The 18,275-nt window shown below is 45.2% G+C and overlaps 1 protein-coding gene across 8 annotated transcripts in view; it reads left to right on the forward strand.

Moving 5' to 3' along the window:
- The window catches only part of CEP350 (centrosomal protein 350), a 177,832-nt gene that overhangs the window by 97,439 nt on the left and 62,118 nt on the right, over positions 1-18,275 (forward strand). For 7 of the 8 annotated variants that reach the window (XM_050962940.1, XM_050962943.1, XM_050962945.1 and 4 more), the window contains 11 exons: positions 43-206; positions 881-991; positions 1,253-1,393; positions 2,748-2,884; positions 3,361-3,480; positions 5,341-5,507; positions 6,219-6,415; positions 14,620-14,804; positions 15,456-15,543; positions 15,944-16,090; positions 17,728-17,885. In XM_050962940.1, coding sequence (XP_050818897.1) covers positions 43-206; positions 881-991; positions 1,253-1,393; positions 2,748-2,884; positions 3,361-3,480; positions 5,341-5,507; positions 6,219-6,415; positions 14,620-14,804; positions 15,456-15,543; positions 15,944-16,090; positions 17,728-17,885 — 1,615 coding nt within the window. The remainder of the gene's footprint in view (positions 1-42; positions 207-880; positions 992-1,252; positions 1,394-2,747; positions 2,885-3,360; positions 3,481-5,340; positions 5,508-6,218; positions 6,416-14,619; positions 14,805-15,455; positions 15,544-15,943; positions 16,091-17,727; positions 17,886-18,275) is intronic. The other variant, XM_050962942.1, reaches the window with a different exon arrangement.

An 18,275-nucleotide genomic window follows, 5' to 3' on the forward strand; every position in this document is an offset into this window, starting at 1 on the left:
CCTAAGTCCTATAAATGTTAAATAGTAAGTATTCTCTTACAGGATCCATGCGCTTCTCTCCTGCTGGTCTCCAGCATCGTTTGTCAGCAGAGCTCAACTACCTGAGTGCCATTGAGGAATCTGTACGGCAACTCTCAGATGTAGAACGAGTGCGGGGCATATCACTTGCCCAGCAGGAAAGTGTTTCACTGGCTCAGATCCTAAAGGTGACTGGAAACGTTCTTTTACGTGCTTTAACCCTCTTGTTCTGTATTTTGTGAGGAAAAAATAACCAAAGCACTGTGATTTAAATAGTTCTGCTGCTGATTTGAAACAATCCACAGCTGAGGTGATGCAGTCTGTTTGAAAATGTCCAATATATTTTAAGATCAATACCTGCATCATCTTCCCTGTTCTTATCAATACACCAGTGGTGAGTCAGGAGCTCCTACCATTAGTATGTCATTGGCTGAAATAATTGTTTTTACTGCATATCATGATAAAACTAGAGTTTATTTACTTGCTAGATTTGATACTTGGCCCTTTAGGCAACACAATGGTGGTTGTTCAGGCTGGGTTCTGGGTCTTATTCCAGGTATATCTTGGTTGAAATCTGTTCCTCTTGACAAGATTAGCTACTTCCCAAAGCAGAACAAGTAAACCTTCCAGATTCTGATTTCTTTTGTACCCAGAGGGAAAGGGGGGGGAAGGAGTATACATAGTTGTCAGCTCCCTCACCAACAAGATATTGGTGCCAGAAGAGAGATTGAAGGTTTGACTTTAGCACAGAAAGCTTCAAGTAGAACAGCATTCTGACTGTCAGTTAGCTACAGTTAGCGGGGTGGGTTGTGGAATCTAAATGCAGATTCCTTTACTTAACACTAAAATTCTCAATTTATAGGCACAGCAGCAGCGACATGAGCGGGACTTGGCTCTTTTGAAACTCAAGGCTGAGCAAGAGGCTTTAGAGAGTCAAAGACAGTTGGAGGAAGCGAGGCAGAAAGCGGCTCAGGTAATGCCTACCTTCAAAAAATATGAAGTGCCTAAGAGACAGAGCTTTGAATCTGTAAGTAAAACCTGTCTCCAGAAGTATTCTTAATGTGAAGTCCATGGGTGGTCTGGAATGAGTGAAGGAATTTGAAGTATCTGACCAAAACACATCAGAGACAAATCTTAATTTCAAACTGATTTTTTTCTTTTAGGCTATAAACTCAAAACTAATAGTAATACTGCCACCAAGAGTAATTATAACTGTGCTGTTTTTTCTTTATAGGCCCATGCAGAATCTCTGCAGCATCTGGTCCAGTCACGACAGGAGGCAGCAGAAGCGCTACAGGAGACGACATGTAAAATTGCAGCCCAACAGGTGGAAGCTGCTCTGCTCACCACGGATGCAGCTCGCCAGATCCGTGAGGTGAGATTCTGTATGAAAGACTTGATGAAAATGTTCCATTGCCAAGTTGTCTTGCTCCTAAAACATTTGCTCTTCAGTGTAGCTTCTTCACCTTTCAGCATGCTAGTGCTGGGTGGATATTCAGTAGAACTTCTGGCACTGCTATTTAGAAAAAAGTGAGTGGCCTTATAATCCCCACGCACTCCCCAGAGCATCTTACTAAGAGATAAGAACTATTCAAAGAAAGGGAAGTCATGGGCTAGAGAGGAAGTCAAGTTGATGGGCTAGAGAGAGAGTTTTTGGGTCCGTGTTCAGAAGAAGCTAGGACAAAACTGAATTGAATTTCCATAGAGTTAAATGGAACATAATGCTGTATAGTGAATACCTGTCTTCAATGCACCAAGCACATTTGCTGGGCACGCACCATACTTTCCTTAAGTATAAAGGGAGTTAAGTTTTCCCACTATTTTCAATAATGTACATATATATGTATACAAGAAAACATGATGATGTGATGCAAGTTCATCAGTGTGTATTTAAGGTTGCTACATTACTCACGAATGATGAAGACATGAGCAAGTGATGTAGATCATTCCAACCAAAAATATTTTATGCTGCCACACTATCTGTTCTGCATAAGCCATATATTTTACAGAAAAATTATTTTAGAAATTTATTTAGTAAGTTCTTGAAAAATATTATTGGAACTGATTTTTTTGTGCCCATTCACCAAGCTTTTAGTCTCCCAAGTCTGAACGTACGGACTTCCTGAGGAAGAGGAAGATTTAAAACTAGTAAATCTTGAGTTTCTAAAAGTAGAGTTTCCACATATTTTGATATGTTTGATGTATTTTGTGTACCTGATTAGAAACAAACGCCTTATTCCACTGAAAAGAGGAAATTCCTGGGTTTCTGATTATATAATACCATTTCTAGTCCTTATGGTTTGCATGATATTGGACCATAAAATTTATGACTAGTCTTGAACAAGTGTCGTCAGTATCACTCATCAAACAAGTATTATTTTTGAGGAAAGAAGAAAATGATATTTGGGCAGATTTTCTTAAAAAAATAAATCTGTTAAGCTGTTTGGAGTTTTGGAATGTTTGTCTAAGTGAAGATCATTTAGTGAACAGAGTTCAGGTTAGTTGGCCAAAGTAGCATGATTGATATAGTCTATCACATGGCTTTTCCCCCTCTGTGTGTGTAAATAAATGTACAGAGCAATCTGCTCCTCTTTCTTAGTTGAAATTGAGCCATCTTTAGGTGTAAATCATTCGTATGTCACGGTGATGTGTGTTGTATATATGCCTGCAACAATTAAGAGTTTCACATAGGGAATGCAGCTGTGTATTAAGTATATTCCTGTATTCAGATGACAGAGTTGGCACGAACACAGATCTCAGATGCAGTCAGTGCTCCAGCAGCTCCAATCACCACACTGTTTGACCATCAGCGGCAACATCATTCAAAGTTCATGAAAGAGCTTAGAGATCGAGCCGATACAAACAGGTATTTGCCCAATACAACCTCTCACAAACATAGCACTTTAGGAAAAGCAGTAGCAGTTGTTGTGGCCTCTTATACTAGTTCTCCCACCATTTTGTAGTGAAAATCTTATGGCGCTTTAATAAAAGAGCATTATATAAAGGAGTTCTATGTGAATAGAGTGGATAGACTAGGAAGATGAACTTATCTTAATGTAAGAGTACAAAGACAGAATTTTTTCCCATGGTTTATGTATCATCTGTTCTGTAAAGAGTTGTACATAAATGAGAAGTGAAACTGCTTACTCTTTTCATTGGATAGTTTTCATCCTGTTTAGTTTGGTTCGATTTTAACTGCCCTATCCTTTAAATCCTCCATTCTCTTTACTCAACAGACCCTTATTTCTCCTATTAAATTGAAATAGACTTGTAAAAACCTTTCTTTTTTTATTCTTTATTCCAAGACTACTCAAATTTATCCAGAATATTTTCCTTTGACAGGAAAAATGAATCTGGAACCCCTTCACAAAGTAAAGAGAAGACAGCTGACTCAAAGCAGACATACTCCCCATTATTTGATAGTTACTCAGAATCCTCAAGATCCAAGAATCATGATCAGAGGTGAAAAGAGATTAAATTATGCCATCTATTTCTACTTCAAAATTGTAGTAAAGTAAAAATACATACAAATGAATGCTCTGGAAAAGTGGTATGTATTGGAATTTTAACTTGCCCCCGATGAAAATTTCTTCTTAATTCCCAGTAGTTCGAGATTGGTTTTATGTCCCAAAGCTTGAAGATTTCTATACCTTCCAAAACTTGGGTTGTTTTTTTTTAATATTTACTATTATAACTCTGAATATTAGTGTTATTTATATAAATAATCCTTAATCTAATCTTTTTGTGTGTTTCCTGCTAAACTCTGTGCCTCAGATGAAAACTTGTTGCAATATATTCCACAGTCTCATGGTGTGATGTGAAGATATTTTTTTTCCGTTTTTAAATTTGCCACTGTCCAGTTTCATTAAATGTCCACTTATTCTTCCTGTCTCATGGAACAAGAACAGAAACTCTTCTTCTGCCTTCTCTATACCATTAATTATTTTGTATATTTTTTATCTTGTCCCCTTTCTGCCATGTTCCCATTTGTGTCCTTTGTAAAGTAAACTGTACTAATCTTTTCAGTTTCTCTTTGTATGCAGTTTTTTCCCATGTCCCTAATCAATCTTTTGTTGCCTTTCTCTGAAACCTCTCTGATTCTGTTATGTATGTTTTGATATGGGGTAACTGGAACAGTAAATGGTATCCCTGGTGAAGACATACCATTGGTCTATATTATTGCTTTACAATATATGTCATATTCTGTGTTCGATTCTTCATATACCCTGACATTTGGTCTGTTTTTATTTGGCAGCTGCTCTGCACTGAGCAGAAGTCTTCATTGAGCTGTTTATAGGTGCCTAGGTCTCCTTCCTGGGAGCTATTTGTTAATTTAGAACCCAGTAAGGTGTGTGAGACCCTTGTGTTATTCCATCCATTACTTATTATCTTGAATCTGTCAACACTTAATTTAGTCTTTCATTATATTGTACATTCTCTCCTAGTTTGGTTAGGTAGTTCTGAAGTTCCTCATAGTTGTGTCTGGTCTTGGCATATCCAAATAATTTTGTGTCTTCTGCATATTTTACCACCTCACCAATAACTTTTTATCCAGAGGAAAATTGACCACTTATTCCAACTTTTAGTTTTCTGTCTGTTGGCCAGTTTGTTTCCCCTCCCTAATAATAATAATAATAATAATAAATAATTTAAAAAGCTAAAACAACCGTCCCCCCCCCCCAATAAATCTTTAAAGACTTGTAAAAGAAAAAGGCAGTGGTCCCCAACCTTTTCATCTGGCAGGTGCCAGACGAAGTACTGTGGCAGCGGTCGAGCATCCGCCAAAATGGCACCGAATTTCTGCGGCATTTCATCGGCAACGCTTCTCGATGATGTCGCTTGTCAGCGGCAAGCGGTGTCATCGAGAGATGTCGCTGCCAAAATGCCGCAGAAATTCGGCAGCATTTCAGCAGATGCTTGACCGCCGGCCAGGACATTGGGGAACCCTGGAAAAAGGGAATGATTGGCATGATTTATCGTCAGTACCCATTGCGGGGTAAAAGATGTACACGCTTACAGGCTTGTTTGTTTCCCTGGCTGTTCCTTTCTATCTTAGACCAGAAGTGAGAATTTTCAGTGTGGATTTCCAATTTAGTTAGGCCTGGGATTTTGCAAAAGCCAAACTGCTTTTGTTTAACCTAAGTATTTTTTTAACTAGGGTTCTTACTCAGTAGGAGATAAGTTAAGAATACAATTTTTCTTTTTTTTAATGTTGAAGGAGTGAACAAGCAGAACTGTCAAATACCTGTGTGACATTTCTATGTCTTGGTTCTGGTGGAGAAAAGCAGAAACAAGTAAAAAGTGTTTGTTCTTGTTAAATAGTAGCAGCAGCAGCCGGCAGGAGAGTCCTTCAGTTCCTTCTTCCAAGGAGAATGAGAAGAAGCCCCTCCAACGTGAAAAGACAAGCAGCTCCATAGAAGAGCAGGCTCGTACTGGTGTGGATGATTCCTTGCGGAGCGATAGTATTCCATCGCTACCAGATGAGAAAGGTTAGACGTATTCTTGATCCTTGGTGAACTTAGAGAATAGTGCCTTGGAATTAAAAGTCTTTGAGACAAGTGGAGGGGGAATGCAAGTGAAGAAAAAATGAGCCTCTGGACTATATGGTAGTCTGTGAAGAGATAACAGAGGATGACACCGTGGGAAGGAATCATTTAAACTGTTCTGTATTTAGGGGGCAATTGATTTCATAGGCTATTTTATTTTCTGGTAATTTTACTGTTGCCAGATGTTCATTTACTGTTATATCAGAATATATGCTGAAGGCCAGATGTTTCAGCTATCATAAAAATGCATTTGTATAGTTATTCAAAAAAAAAATTCAGACTGTGAAGTGGCACTGGATATCTTCTGTATGAAGCCTTCATTAGCTAAATAATACTATTAATTAAAAATGTCTGATATTCTACTTCATTATAATCTCCAAGGGATGAGCACACATTTTTTCTAATAGGCTTTCTCTGCAGGATATTAACTGTAGTTCAGACTAGTATTTTTATTTTGGCTTATACATTTTTCACAGTATTAGCATTCATTCTGTGATATAACATTTTTGCCCATTATTTGGCTGAATTGTTCAGTCTGAGTTTCCACACAACACTTTATATCTTTGCTGAGGCTAGATCCACTTCAAAGCCCATGTGTGCATAATGAAGACTCTCACTGGAGAATAAACTCTTTTTTTCTGATTCCTCCCTCAGACTCAGTTTCCATTGCAACAGAGTATTCCCTGAAATTTGATGAGTCCATGACAGAAGATGAGATAGAGGAAAAGTCTTTCCGGTCTTTGCTACCTTCTGAGAGCCATCGCAGGATTAACATGGAGAAGAAACGAGGTCATCGGGATGATTCTGATGAGGAAGTCTCCCCAGAAAAGACAGCCCTGTCATCTGTCAAGGTAGGTCTCAAATACCATGCAACTGTAGTTACGGAGAATAAATACAATTGAGGTTCTTCTTCGAGTGCTTGCTCATATCCATTCCAGTTAGGTGTGCGCGTGCCGCGTGCACGCTCGTCGGAGACTTTTTTTACCCTAGCAACACTCGGTGGGCCAGCAGGTCGCCCCCTGGAGTGGCGCCGGCATGGCGCCTTATATATACCCCTGCTGGTCCGCCCGCTCCTCAGTTCCTTCTTACCGCCCGTGTCGGTCGTTGGAACTGTGGAGCACGCCTAGCCGTTCTCCACCTCCCTAGCGTTTCACTCTTCTGTAGTCTAGTGTATATAGTTTAGTTATTATAGTGTTAGTTGTAGTTATAAAGTTAAATAAGTATAGTTGTAAATAATTATACTGAGGATCGGGGGTTCGCCCCTTTTTCCTCCCCGCAGTGCTGGGGCCCATGCCCGGTTCACCCGGCTTTAAGCCTTGTGCGGCCTGTCATCGGCCGATGCCAACAGGAGACCCGCACGACTCCTGTCTGAGGTGCCTAGGCGAGTCCCACCTTGTGGACAAGTGTCGGATCTGCAAGGCGTTCAAGCCCCGAACTAAGAAGGAGCGGGACAGTCGCCTGAAGCAGATCCTGATGGAGGCAGCGCTGACTCCCCCACCGTCGGCACCGACTCCGGCACCGGGACCAAGTGTCGCCTCCGCTCCAGACCGCCCGGCGCCGGCGAGGGCTCCAACTTCCCTCTCGGCACCGGCCCGGCACCCTAGCCGGCACCGCTCCCTCTCCCCGAGGAGCAAAAAGCACAGGGCTCCTGCAGTGCCTGCAACTGCACCACAGTCAGAGCATGCCTCAAAATCTGACCGCCTGGCACCGTCATCTGCCGCGGCACCGAGCGTCGCTGCACCGTCGACTCCGGCCCCTCAGAGACCGTTGAGTCCGGTGCCATTCAGCTCCCCGATGAGGACAGGGGTCGAGCTCGTCGCGCCCTCCACGCTGGAGACCTTCTCAGCGGCACGCGACATCATCGCATTGACAGAGCCCGAGCTGCCCCAACCCCCGGCACCGCCGGTGCGGGTTATACAATCGCTGGGCAAGCCCGCCATGGTACGGCCGCATTCGCCAGGCACTACCGAGCAGCGGTCCCGATCTAAATCGAGGGACCACTCACAGCGTTGCCGCTCGAGATCTAGACACCGCTCGCAGTCCCGGGACCGCTACCTGCTGCACCGGTCGTACTCGCGGCACCGTTCGAGATCCCGGTCGCCGTCGTACTACTCTCGGCACTGGTCTAGATCGCGGCACTGACGTTCATACCGCAGCCGATCCTGGCACGGCAGTGGCTGGCACCGGTCGACCTCCCGTCACCGAGCCGGTAGCAGGTCCCGGTCTAGATCACGGTACCGCCATGACTCCCGGTACCGTTCACCAACACCACGCAGCGACGTCGGGATGCGCAGAGGCCTGCCACAGTCATCGGCGGCTCCTCCCTGGCCTTCGAGGCACTCGTCCGCTTCGTCCCATATGTACAGCGCCTCTTACGAGGGTTCAGATGTGCACGCCCGCACGGACCAGGGTCCACCTCAATGGTCCTTTTGGACGCCCTGGGCATACCACCAAGCCCAGGGCGAACCTTCGGGACAAGCTCGCTCCAACCCACCGGAGCGTCATGCACCAGAGGCCACAATCAGTCGGCCCCCCCCTCAGGTACGGAGGAAGACCCCACGGATACCATGGGGCAGCAGGATTCCCGGGAAACGGAGGCCCCTCTGGACGAGGCTTCAGTGCAAGAACCGCTTCTCCCTGGGGTGTCTTCGTCCTCGTCCCCGGATGAGGCGGTAGCTGGCACGTCTTCATCAGGGCCCCCGCCGATCGATCTCCGGGCACATCAGGACCTGTTGAGGCGAGTGGCCCAAAACATAAACCTTCCTGTAGAGGAAGTCCCGGAAGTAGAGGACCCGGTAGTAAGTATCCTCTCGGCGGAGGCACCAACCAGGGTAGCCCTCCCCTTCATTAAGTCGATCCAGGCAAAGGCGGACACCATCTGGCAGTCTCCGGCCTCCGTTCCACCCACTGCCCGCGGCGTGGAAAGGAAGTATATGGTACCATCCAAGGGGTATGAGTACCTCTACGTACACCCCGCTCCCTGCTCCTTGGTGGTACAGTCAGTCAATGACCGGGAACGCCACGGCCAACAGGCTCCTGCTCCAAAATCCAGGGAAGCCAGACGCATGGACTTGCTGAGACGTAAAATTTATTCTGCTGGAGGCCTTCAGCTCCGTGTGGCGAACCAGCAGGCCCTCCTGAGCCGTTACAGCCACAACACCTGGGAGGGTGTCGGCAAATTTGCAGAGCTGCTTCCTCAGGACTCACGCCAGGAATTTTCATCTCTCCTGGAAGAGGGCAGGAGGGTCGCCAGAACCTCGCTACAGGCGTCCTTAGATGCCGCAGATTCAGCAGCGAGGACTCTGGCGTCGGGCGTACCCATGCGCCGTATATCGTGGCTGCAGTCTTCCGGACTACCGCCGGAGCTGCAATACACGATCCAGGACCTGCCATTCGACCAGCAGGGCCTCTTCTCTGAAAAGACGGATCCCAGGCTACAGAGCCTAAAGGATAACCGGGTCATCATGCGTTCTCTGGGAATGCACACGCCTCAGACTCAGGGAAGGCCATTCCGCCCCTACCATCAGCGCACTTACCCCCCCGCCTCGCCCCAGACAAGACTTCAGCCGGAGGCGAGGCCGGACAAATCGCAGACGACAGTCAGGTCCTCAAAGGGGTAACACTTCCGGGTCCGGAAAGCCACCGCAGGGACCACTTTTGAACTTTTGAACTTTTGAAGATGCGCCCGAGAGCAGCTTACCAATCCCCTCTCTGGATCCACTTCATTTCCTCAACCGCCTCCGCCACTTCCTACCGTCATGGTCCCAGCTGACTTCGGATCGTTGGGTCCTGAGCACGGTGCAGTTTGGTTACCATCTTCAGTTTGTTTCTCCACCCCCCTCCCATCCTCCCTCCTCGTCCCTCTTCAGGGACCCCTCTCACGAGCAACTTATTGTCCAGGAGGTTCACAAGCTCCTGTCCATTGGGGCTATAGAGGAAGTGCCAAGGGAGCTAAGGGGCAAGGGGTTTTATTCCCGGTACTTCTTAATCCCTAAATCAAAAGGGGGCCAACGACCCATCCTGGACCTGCGAGGCCTGAACAAATTCATCAAAAAGTTCAAGTTCCGCATGGTAACATTAGGAACCATCATTCCTTCCCTGGATTCCGGAGATTGGTACGCCGCTCTCGACATGAAGGATGCATACTTCCACATTGCGATCTTCCCCCCGCACAGGCGGTATCTCCGCTTTGTGGTGAATCAGGACCACTACCAGTTCACGGTCCTCCCCTTTGGGCTCTCCTCGGCCCCCCGGGTGTTCACCAAATGTATGGCGGTCGTCGCTGCTGCCCTGCGACGTCATCGTATCCATGTCTTCCCTTACCTCGACGACTGGCTCATCCGAGGCACGTCGGAAGAGCAGGTGACCGGACACATCGCCATCATCACGGAGCTGTTTGCGAGCCTAGGCCTGACCATCAATCCAGACAAGTCCACTCTAGTGCCTACGCGGAGCATAGAATTCATAGGGGCAGTGCTGGACTCCAACCTCGCGACGGCCAGCCTCCCCCGGCACCGATTCCAAGCCATAGTGTCCATGGTCACAAGCCTGCGGGCCTTCCCGACCACATCTGCTCGAACGTGCCTCGCTCTCCTGGGGCACATGGCCGCATGCACCTTCGTCACCAGACACGCAAGACTCTTCATGCGCCCGTTGCAGACCTGGCTCGCGTCGGTCTATCAACCACGCAGGGATGCCATAGACACAATCGTAATGATTCCACCGAATGTTCTAGGCTCCCTAGGCTGGTGGACAATGCCCTCCCAAGTGTGTGCGGGCCTCCCGTTTCACGCCCCACAGCCATCAGCGTCCCTGACAACGGACGCATCATCGCTGGGCTGGGGGGCGCACCTGGGGACCCTGCGTACACAGGGCCTGTGGTCACAGAGAGAGTTGACTCTTCACATCAATGTGCGGGAGCTACGGGCCGTTCGCCTAGCATGCCAGACATTCCAACGCCATTTGCACGGTCGTTGTGTTGCGGTATTCACGGACAACACAACGGCCATGTATTACATCAACAAGAAGAGCGGGACCCGGTCCTCCCCGCTGTGTCAGGAAGCAATACGTCTGTGGGACTTTTGCATAGCCCACTCTATTCATCTAGTGGCCTCCTTTCTCCCGGGAGTGCGGAACACCCTGGCGGATCACCTGAGCAGATCCTTCTTGTCCCACGAATGGTCCATCCGTCCGGACGTCCTCTATGTCATATTCCAGAGGTGGGGGTTTCCCCAGATAGACCTGTTCGCCTCCAGATCGAACAGGAAATGCCAGGTGTTCTGCTCTCTGCAGGGTCGCTCCCCGGGCTCCCTGTCGGACGCGTTTCTCATACCGTGGACGGGTCGCCTTTGCTACACCTTCCCACCCTTCCCTCTCGTCCATCGAGTCCTGATCAAAGTCCGGAGAGACAAGGCCCGCCTCATCCTGATCTCTCCGGCATGGCCGCGGCAGCCTTGGTACACCATGCTGCTCGATCTGTCCCTGGCAAATCCGATTGCCCTACCTCTTTGGCCGGACCTGATCACGCAGGACTTCGGCAGGATGCGCCATCCGGATCTACAGTCCATCCATCTGTCTGCATGGCTCCTGGCTGGTTAAGCCAATCCGAGTTGCGCTGTTCCGATGCAGTACAACAAGTGTTGTTGGGCAGCAGGAAGCCTTCCACGCGTTCAACCTACCTAGCGAAATGGAAACGCTTCTGCTGCTGGTGCAGTCAGCACAACCACGATCCACTCGCCGTACTAGTCCCCACCATCTTGGACTACGTGTGGTCTCTCAAGCAGCACGGCTTGGCGATCTCCTCTCTACGCGTCCACCTCGCGGCTATATCCACCTTCCACCCAGGCGAGGCTGGCAAGTCCGTCTTTTCTCACCCAATGGTGTCAAGATTTATCAAGGGCCTGGAGCGGCTCTACCCCCAGGTCAGACGGCCTACCCCTACTTGGGACCTGAACCTGGTTCTAACCAGGCTCATGGCGCCCCCCTTCGAGCCCTTAGCCACATGCTTGCTGCTGTACCTATCCTGGAAGGTGGCCTTCCTAGTCGCTATTACATCGGCCCGGCGAGTCTCGGAGCTTCGGGCTCTGACCGTGGACCCTCCGTACACGGTGTTCCATAAGGACAAGGTACAGCTGCGACCGCACCCGGCGTTCCTCCCTAAGGTCGTTTCCACCTTCCATATTAACCAAGACGTCTTCCTGCCAGTCTTTTACCCAAAGCCGCATTCATCCCGAAGAGAGCAACAGCTCCACTCCTTGGACGTCCGAAGAGCTCTCGCGTTCTACATTGAGAGAACAAAACCCTTCCGGCGTTCACCACAATTGTTTGTGGCAGTAGCAGAACGCATGAGAGGCATGGCAATATCCTCCCAGCGTATCGCATCCTGGGTCACGTCCTGCATCAGGACATGTTACGACTTGGCCAGTGTGCCAACGGGACCCCTGACCGCCCATTCTACCAGGGCTCAGGCTTCCTCGACCGCGTTTTTGGCTCATGTCCCCATACAGGAAATCTGCCGTGCGGCCACATGGTCTTCTGTGCACACCTTCGCATCACACTATGCGCTGGTACAGCAAGCTAGAGACGATGCCGCTTTTGGCGCAGCGGTTTTGCTGTCCGCAACGTCTCACTCCGACCCCACCGCCTAGGTAAGGCTTGGGAATCACCTAACTGGAATGGATATGAGCAAGCACTCGAAGAAGAAAAGACGGTTACTCACCTTTGTAACTGTTGTTCTTTGAGATGTGTTGCTCATATCCATTCCACACCCGCCCTCCTTCCCCACTGTCGGAGTAGCCGGCAAGAAGGAACTGAGGAGCGGGCGGGCCAGCAGGGGTATATATCAGGCGCCATGCCGGCGCCACTCCAGGGGGCGACCTGCTGGCCCACCGAGTGTTGCTAGGGTAAAAAGTCTCCGACGAGCGTGCACGCGGCGCGCGCACACCTAACTGGAATGGATATGAGCAACACATCTCGAAGAACAACAGTTACAAAGGTGAGTAACCGTCTTTTCTTCCCTAGGTACTCAATCTCTTGGTGACTTTGAAATGAACCATCTTTTGTCAAACACTGTAAAACACTCAAAGGATAATTGTATATACGCATTGTGACAAATGTAAAGCTAGTAGAGAATGAAGCTTTCCCTTTGCACTGAATTTCAGTTGTACATAATATAACTTGTTTAACATTTTGCCTTTTAAAAACAAAACTTTTTGGAAATCACATAATAAAACTCTGATAAAAACTTATTTAGCTTTCAAGTCAGGCACTTGAGAATTACAAAATGCCAGAATTATGATTGTCAGCGCAATTTTAATTCTGCCTCATTATATGTTTTTTAATTACATGATCACACTTTTTCCGCAGGACTGCTGCCTCATTCAGTGCACAGGAGGGACATAACTCACAGGGGGACAGAATTAAGGTTGCATAGGCAACCATAAATCAGACATTTCCAAACGTTTGAATGTTTGATTGCAACCTAAATAATGTTTTTACCATTTTATTTTTATGTAATCTTTCAACTATTTCAATAAACACATATGAATGTCTACTTAATACAGACTTCTCTAATAATTATACAGCTATCCCAGTGTCTCCCCACATTATTATCCTTCAAACAAAAACCTCTAACTTAGAATTAAGCAAATCACATGAACGCAGTTGCTGAAAATCTAGAAATCACATTTCCCCAACTATGTATTTGTCACTTTTCCTTCTTCTCTACATCCATCAAATACCTATACCACTCAGACCTACTCTATCACACATGTAGCCCTCTTCCTGCCACTGCCACCAGTTCAGCCCCTATTATTGACAGGGTGGGAGGCAGGAAGAATTAAGAGACTTGTAGCTAAAGGTACTTCAACTCTGGTCCAGAGGTGACTTTCCTTCTGACAACTCCTAGTGGTTCACCGTGGTCCCAGTTTGTTGGGCTTTGGATGTTCCAAGCCCAGCTGACCTACAGTTGGGCAGGGTTAAGATTTACCAGGGAGGATATGTGGACATGGATATGGCATGGAAAGCACTCTCCTATTGTGCCACTTCCCCCATTAGATCAACAGACTTTTTGGAACTGTCATCCAACTATCAATTGGCTACGGTAGTTTTGTAAAACAAAATATAGAAACCTTTAGGAAAGGAAGATGACAGTTTCTCCTCTCTTAGTTTTCACACCTCAACTGCTAGAACAGGGCCTCATCCTCCCTGATTGAACTGACCTCGTTATCTCTAGCTTGCTTGCTAGCATATCTATACCTGCCCCTGGAAATTTCCACTACATGCATCTGAGGAAGTGAGTATTCACCCACGAAAACTCATGCTCCAAAACGTCTGTTAGTCTATAAGGTGCCACAGGATTCTTTGCTGCTTTAGGAAAGGGTAAAGCTGAAACATGTAAGTAGAAAATCTACCCTGTGTTTGAAGCATTTAAATTTATTCTCTGCTGTTGTGTTTGGGGTACATTCTTCTGCTTCTCTGTTGCTTTGTGGCCTTGTCAGCCACAATGGAGAAAAGAAAAGGAACTAAAAATGGCATCAAAATTTAAAAAAAAAAACCCAAATGTCCCTAGACCAGGAAGAGCACTAAGAGTTTTTCAGGTGAAAAGGACATTTTCAAGTGGATGTAAAGAACAGACTAACAACTTGGGGAAATTAATCTTACATTAATGTAAGATGTTGGAAAGTTAAGACTGAGCAAAAATTTATAAGGAAAACTCTTTCTCAGTGTGTGGTATGTAATTCTCAGCCTGTACTTTAAATGCAGCATAATTGTCTAACAGTAAGGTAGCTCAATGTCCTTGTAAAATTAAAAAAAAACAAACAAACCACACCACCACCAACTGGGGATCTTAACTTGCCCCTCCCTCTTCTGTTTCATACCATCTCTTCAAATATCCCCTGGTATGAGTTTCAATCTCAACATGTAGTTGGGTACTGGTATTGTATATGCAGAATGCTGGCCCTCAACCTCTTTCACTTAGATAATTTGGGTCTGATGAAATATTACTTGAGGTCCTTTTTGTGGGGATTAACTGGAATTTCTCTTGCTTCCCCAGGAGCTAAGTATGCCATTCTCAGGGGGGCAGGATAGTTTCTCTAAATTCACCATGGAGATGGTACGGCAGTATATGAAGGAAGAGGAAATGCGAGCAGCTCATCAGTCTTCACTGCTTCGGCTCCGTGAAAAGGCACTGAAAGAGAAAACCAAGGCTGAGTTAGCCTGGCTGGAACACCAGAAAAAGTAAGAGAACTCTGAATATGTAGTCTCACTGATGATTCCTGCACTTGTGCTTCTACCTGGGTAGTTTTTTTATGGCTTCTTTATGTTCTGTTTTTTAAAATCGATTAAATGTTCTTTGTAAACTATTCATCTAAAATCACCGTATGCATATAAAAAATGTAAAAAATGTAAAAATGACCCCCTTTCTATAATTCCCATACCACCGACCAGCAAAGGCCCTGCATTGCAGTAAACAACCATAACTCTTTCCTTTACTCTAGGATTTCATGTGTCAGGCAGGGAACTATTAGAGAGTGACCTGAAGCATTTTTTTCACTCACTGTCTTTCAAATGACTGTGCTGTGAATATCTGTCCTGGGCATGAGACACAATGTCTGGCATCACCTACATTGACTCTCTCTTAACTTTTTATGCCTTTGCTACAGAATTGTATCTCAAATAGAGCCAAACTAAAAATAGCAAAACTGATTCTGTTTAGACCCTAAAGAACACAGGATAGTTCACTGAAGATAATATTCCTGATGGAGTTTTGACATGCAAAATGGTACTACTCTGTTTTGGAGATGTAAGATTGCAGAGTAGAAAAGTATTGCTGTATTTGGAAGCAAGAGAAATCAAGGCTATTTCTTCCTTTTCCCAATCTCTTTGCAGACATTTACGAGACAAAGGAGAGGATGACAAGATGCCACCTATCCGAAAGAGACAGCGTGGTCTGCTATTGAGGCTGCAGCAGGAGAAGGTAAATGCTGCCCTATTAAAAAAAAAAAATCCAGTTGAATCCATTGTATAGTCAGTCGCTGGACAGCTCTGACATTGTATCGATTCTTAAGAATTGAACAAGAACCACTGAACCAGGTCCTTGGATCCTAAGCTTATTGTGGTTCTCATTATTATTTTTATTTATTTGTATTATAATAGCATCTAGCATTAATAAGTTGAGCCCTTTACACCAGGACACAGTTATTAGTGGTGATATAGTAATTGATCAGCTGTCCTTGCTCTTAGAGTAGCTGAACAAAATTATCAAAATAACGTAATGCTGTGACTAATTATACGGCACAGACCTTACGGCAGCCTCAGCATGCATTCCAGGCAACTGGCTCTACAGTTCTTTTGCTGCATCTTTCCTACCTTTAAAGGCGGAAATAAAGCGTTTGCAAGAGGCCAGTAAGGCAGCTCGGAAGGAGAGACAACTGATACTTAAGCAGCAGGAGGAGATAGAACGAATCCGCCAGACTACCATAAAACTGCAGGAAAAACTGAAGTCTGCGGGGGAAAATAAGCTGGTAAGTAACATTACAGAAGCTGTATCTTACCCATACAAATGGTAATTGACTTCAGTGTTATAGCAATGGAAAGTTATCATGTTGAATATATAGCCTACAGATTTGCTTCTCCTCCTCCTAAATCTTTCCTCATCCCTTGGGTTTATGAGCAGTTTTGTCTGTCTGATCTGTTTACTTTATTGTGGAAGGAAAAAACAGCCATATGGCAATGACTTTCAAAAGATGTTTATTTTTTGACCTGGATCGGAAATTATGTTAATTGTTAAGATTTTCAAAAGTTACTAGTGATTTTGGGTATCTTGATTTATGGATACCAGCTTGAGATACTTTAAAAGGGTCTGATTTTCAGAAAATGCTGGATTTTTGCCTTTTGAAAATCAGGCTGTTTTATGGAGTCTCAAGTTAGGCCCTGAAAAATTGAGGTACCCAAAGTCACTTTTGAAAATCGTGACTAATAAAACCAGTTTTCCTCACTATACGTTTCTAGTTTAATCTGGAGAGACTAAAGCTTTCTGTTGATTTTAGACGATTTAATTCAGTCTTCCAGTTGCACAGGGTATAAGAGATTAGGGACCTAAAATGTCAGGAAGCCTCTGTATCATGGGCAATACTAGATGCTGTGCTTCCTGAATGAAAGACCTCTTTGGAAAGTGAACGTGCTTGTTACGGTACAGGTTTGTTGATTATCGCAGCAGCAGGATTCGTGGACTTTCCAGACCATGCAAAGAGTGCATTCACTGTGAGTAAAAGAAAGCAAAAGGAAGGCATAGTCATCTAGGAAAGAAAGAAACCCATGTAGTTAACTTGTTAAGTAAGTCCTTTTTAGAGACAGAGGAAGGTAAAATGTAGAATTGAGATTCTGTAGAATATATCCTACCCACAAAGGGAGGAAGAGAACAAGACTGAGAAAAAGACATGAGAGAGGGGTGGAAGCGCAATACTTTGAAATGTGTAGATAGTATGGTTTGAGGTCTTGACCTTTAATCTTGCATGTTTCTTTCTCTAGGTAGAAAAATAGGAGAGGTCACCTTACCGATGCTAAACTCTTTACAAAATCTCAGATGAGGCTTTATTCTAGTAATATGGAAAGGATTACTCAGTATTTAAGAAACTATCAGTGGAGACCTTAAGTTACAGAGCAGCAGAGTACTGAAGGGATTTATGCTGAATTTTAAAAATTGTTAGTATATGAAATAAGCTACCAAGCGTCTGCAATAGGAACTAGTGCCTCAATTTTCTAAAGTATTGTCGGATTGGTGTTGAGTGGGAGATAAATATGGGATAAATTGATAAAATAAAAAAGAAACTTGAAAAGGTTAAATAAAAAGAATTACCCGTCTTCTTTTTGGCTCAGTAGTTTTCTCAGTAGAGGTTTCTTATGGATTTATTTTCTTGATTGCTTAAAGTTGCATTGTGTTTGAGTTTTAGTAACCTCAGGATAAACTCTAGATAGACTGCTTGGATCCAAGGATTAACCTGACTAAAGCGGTGTGGTAATAACTATTGTTTACAGGGCCAAATTTTGTGTTTTAAGCTGGAGAAAGGAGGAAAGCGGATCAATATTCAAAAAGTTATTTTTTCACTCTTCACTCCAAGCCCATGATACTTTTCTTAATTTTGTTCTGCTTTTGTTGTAGGAGGTTCGCAGTGAGGATGATATAAAGCAGAGCAGCGCTTCCAGCCCACTTCCAACTGATGTAGAGACCCGTAGCCCTTCCTCAATCTCCATCTCCAGTAGTGAGACTAGTAGCATCATGCAGAAGCTCAAGAAAATGCGTAGCCGAATGGATGAAAAGTAATTAGTTTTGTCTATTTTAATAAAACTAGTAGCAGAAAATAAGTAAATGCTTTGCTTTATTAGCAATAGATGACACTGTCAAGGCTGCTCCCTTTTACTACAGCAGCACTTAAGTTTAAATGACCATGCCATTAATTTATATGAGGAGTTGAAATGGAGTTGAGTTCAATCGAGTACAACTTGGGAAAGTGTCCCCTGCAGTTCAGTTCAGATAGATCTTTAAGACTACTAAGATACAATGCCTGTGTCCTCTGGGCATCTCACTTTATCCCTTTCACTTTTTAAAGGGGAAATTTATGTAATAATGCTCTGTTACAGTAAATCTTTGCCCTGCATTCTAACAGAAATCTCCTGGCAGACTAGTTGACTTCAGATTCTGATTTGCAG

This window comes from Gopherus flavomarginatus, chromosome 7 (assembly GCF_025201925.1).
Source record: "Gopherus flavomarginatus isolate rGopFla2 chromosome 7, rGopFla2.mat.asm, whole genome shotgun sequence".
Taxonomy (NCBI): Eukaryota; Metazoa; Chordata; order Testudines; family Testudinidae; genus Gopherus; species Gopherus flavomarginatus.